General features: G+C 33.7%; 1 protein-coding gene across 1 annotated transcript; it reads right to left on the reverse strand.

The window, feature by feature from the left end:
- Positions 1 to 1,487: 1,487 nt before the first annotated feature.
- Positions 1,488 to 2,777, reverse strand: LOC126898834 (uncharacterized). Its single transcript, XM_050673234.1, has 2 exons — positions 2,153 to 2,777; positions 1,488 to 2,098 (listed from the first exon to the last, which is right to left on the reverse strand). Exons 1-2 carry the CDS (start codon positions 2,612 to 2,614, stop codon positions 1,817 to 1,819), a joined length of 744 nt encoding a protein of 247 aa, XP_050529191.1. The 5' UTR covers positions 2,615 to 2,777; the 3' UTR covers positions 1,488 to 1,816.
- Between the last annotated feature and the right edge of the window lie 1,321 nt (positions 2,778 to 4,098).

A 4,098-nucleotide genomic window follows, 5' to 3' on the forward strand; every position in this document is an offset into this window, starting at 1 on the left:
AAACTCGTCGCCGACTATTGCACGCTTGTCATAGTAGTTGGACAATGCGAGTTTCCTCGTTTCTACCGTCAAAACATTGTGACGTTTTGAACATATGATTGAAATTTTCTTGTGGATTTGATTTAGTTTATTTCACAAACAATTTAAATAGTCAACCATATTTATTTCATGTTTCACTACACCCATACTAATACCCATCAATCGCTTCACTTCTTCTTGCCGCAAAACGTTTTTATAATTTTTGTAGGCAATCAGGTACGCATAGACTTTGGGCAAGAGTGCAACAATTTCCTCCATATGCATACCTTTACATTCGTCGGTAAATGTACCCGGTTGTTTTTTACGTTTATCACTGTAACATGGATGATCAGTGGGATAGTTGGAAGTGTCGAAGTATTCAAACAGATATTTTTTCAAATCATCCTGAAAACTATGCGTTAATATTAAATAAATAAAACTGTCTGTATCCATATACACGAGTCTAAGTCTTTCAGGACCATAAAATGGTTGCATTACATCATAATGAAACTTGTACATGATGCATTTATCCAGCACGGCCTGTCCAATAAAAATGGGTTTAAAAAAATTAATTTTTTCTTTATACATGTGTACAGCTACAAGATTTTCATTAAATATTGTGGTGTGACCAAACGATGGTTTCGCTATCAGTTTTGATAATTTATCTTCGTTACAAACGAGTTGAATATTTTGATGTTTTCTCACGTTCTCCAATGTTTTACCAAGTAAAATTAAAAATTTTTATTATTAAAAAAATTAAACGTATAAAAATATTAGTATTACCATAGTTGGAGTTGATCATATATTTTGGTAGATCTTGTTCAAACTTGTTGGAGGCTTTTTTACGTAATTCTGTATTCATTTGGATGTAGGGTGCCAACCATCGAGATTGTTTAAACTTTATGACTTTATGCAGTTTTGTGATAACCACACCGTGTTTTACCGCTTGCTTTAATGTTCGATAGTGTGCAACGTAATTACGTTTTGGATACAACGTGGTCATCAGTTTGTTGTATTTGGCAGACGGTAGAGGTGGACGCTCGTTTACCGGAAACAATGGTAAATCGTTGTGTAAATCATGTAAATGTTGTGGATAATCTACATCGACTTGCACAAGATATCCATGATCAGCATCCTCAGCTGTGTCAAGTATTTCCTCCAATGTAACAGTTGACCATTCAAAATACCAAGTGGCATCGGTTCCATCATTGCTTAAAAAAACAAATGTTTTTTTACACAAACATTAATTTTTTTTATTTAAAAAAACTACCTGTTCCATATAAATTTGTATCATCTAGGTATCGAAGATATTTATGTGGAATATTGGGATTGTAATCAGAGATACCTGGATGATTTGCTCGAGCATACCGCTGATTGACCTATATTAAATATATTAAATATAATATATATATATATATATTTATAAATATTATTAAACATATTTTTATATTTTTAATAATCACTGTAGCGACTAACGTCGTAATCAAAGAAGAAAAGAAATCAAACAACCAGATCGTTCTTTAGATGGCGTAAAGCCGTTTAATCAAGAAAAGTGTTACACAAAACAAAAAAAAGATAAAATAGAACCAGAAAAATTAAACCAAAATTAACAATAATACTATTATTAACAAAGTCGCACTGGGATGGTTTCGGTTGAATTTTTGGACGGACGGCGTAACCACAGAGATAAATGTCACGAAGATGACTAACTGGACGTATTATTGCGGCGGGGTATTCGACGCTATGCATTTGTTGGACTTTACACCACGACGATAACGCGTGTCTGTAACGGTCCGGTTTACAGTGAAGCGGTGGCTGAGAAGGAGCTGATACGACCGCGGGGTGTCAACGTGTGACAACGCCGTGGCCGTGTCATCACACATACTTGTGTCAAACCTCCACGTATACCCAATTCAAATATTAATAACATATCTGGGTCTGTTATCAATTCAATGTTGACATCAGTATATTTTAACATAGTATCAAATGATAGGGCTGGACATGAGTTATAACGAGTGGGATCCAGAGAATAATTTTTCAAACTCTCCGCGCGAAACTTTTCAAATATGTCAGCAAGTACCTAAAAAATAAATGTATTTATAATTGTTAATTACTAAAAAAATTAACAACATACCATAACGTCGACAAGTAAATAATTGTCACTGTAATCACCAATAGTTTTGCATACAAAGTGTTGCCATATTTTTTTTGCATGTTCATAGTCCTCTTCGGATACTGTAGTTTTCGTAATGGAACTGTAAACATTTTCGCGGGTTGGCAACTGGTTTTCGTCGAGTTTTTCCCAACTGTCTACGTATTCGTATAGGAAAACCGATTTCCGTGTGACCAACTCCAACGATTTAAAGACATTTAATGTATGTGCAAAATCAAGTAAAGTCAAGGTGGTTATAAGTTGATACAAACTCGCTTGCAAAAATCGATATGAATCTATAAATCGAAGTTGAAAATAATCGCTTATTGTCTTACTGAACGAAATATATTTTTCTTCGGATTGTGCTATAACAGTAATGTCTTTATTGTCGTAAGCCATTTCTGGTATTATCATGTGCGAGTCATAGTTTGAAAGACCATGCATGATAACTGGTATGAATGCGGAATATCGTCGTTGTAAATTACATTTGTGGCATAAAACAGCTCGAAATTTTGCCGTCCAATGATTATGATCCTTGACTTTTACTAACTTATCGGTAAACTCTATTAAACACGAGTCGCAATGTTTTGTGGTATTGAAACGATGTTGTTCCTCAGAAGTTNTACACGAGTCGCAATGTTTTGTAATATTGAAACGATGTTGTTCCTCAGAAGTTAGAGGATTCATCTCGATGTTAATTTTCATGATATCTGATACTTGTTTTCCAATATCCACCAACGCTGATACAAAATGTTTAGCAGCATCAGGTCCTCGATACATTACTGGTTCCTCCGGTAATCCCTGACACATGTTTTGCGGTAATATTTTGTAGTTGCGTACTATGTAAAAACAATAACTCATTGGTTTATGTTTTTGTATAATCATAGACTTGTCCGATATTTGTTCAATCGTTCGAACAAGTAAACTTTCCATATCAGCGTAGATAACTAATGGTATTGGTTCTTCTCGTCTTGTGTTTTTAAAACGTAATATTGAAAGATCAGAGTTAGGCTGTGGTAGAACAATGCGACCCTCCTTGAATTTTCCACACATTTTTACATGTTCTTTAAGTCCCTCTTTCCCACTCGCACGAGTTAATAACGGTTGCTCGTTAAANGACGAGTTAATATCGGTTGATCGTTAAATACGCTGAGACATCGTTTACTATGATATTCTTGTCGCTTACTTTTTGAGCGTTGTTTTGATACAAGCCTTGAAAATTTTGAGATGTAACAATAGTGGTTAGTTTCATTATTTTTCAAGTATAGTAAATCAATATGATCTGTAGCGGTTTTGGATTTAGTTACACGCAATGGAAAAACAATGTTTTTATTGTCCAACGCATACACATTTACCGATATTGTAGGATTTTTTCGTTCGAAGCGATTAATTTGTTCAATTGGTGTTGGAAAATCAATACCAAAAAAATCTATGTTAAAACGTTGTTCTAATTCAACATATGCAACATTCCAATCACTTCTTTTAACTCTTTTATTGTAATGACATAAGATTGACCATTTGAAACATTGTTGATCATCGTTTTTAATATTTACAACAGCCTTTTTGTTTTTTATACACGATGGTAATTCAATATACGATGATCCCTTCAGTGGGTTCAATTTATGTACTCTCAACAAAATACCATCAATTGATATTAGCGACCATCCACTTTGCTTGATTTCCATTTCTTGTTTTTCAGTTTCCAACTTTAATGTTATTTTTTCCATTACTGATGTAAAATCGGTTCCTAAGTCTACTGTTTTATTGCGCGACTTGAATGATACATCTTTGAACTCACCAGTTACAGTATGAAAGTACGTTGTATGTAGTAAAACATTGAATTTTACCATACCCTTTACAGTTAACATTTTTAATAAATTTATTATTTCGTGATTTATTTCAACCATGAAATCGACAATGTCATCAAC

This window comes from Daktulosphaira vitifoliae, unplaced genomic scaffold (assembly GCF_025091365.1).
Source record: "Daktulosphaira vitifoliae isolate Bord-2020 unplaced genomic scaffold, ASM2509136v1 Scaffold_2, whole genome shotgun sequence".
Classification (NCBI taxonomy): Eukaryota; Metazoa; Arthropoda; class Insecta; order Hemiptera; family Phylloxeridae; genus Daktulosphaira; species Daktulosphaira vitifoliae.

Coding starts and splice junctions, on each gene's coding strand:
- LOC126898834 (XM_050673234.1), bottom strand. CDS start 2,614: ATGCATGGTCTTTCAAACTATGACTCGCACATGATAATACCAGAAATG. Junction 2,099..2,152: donor ATTTACTTGTCGACGTTATG/GTATGTTGTTAA, acceptor TTTATTTTTTAG/GTACTTGCTGACATATTTGA.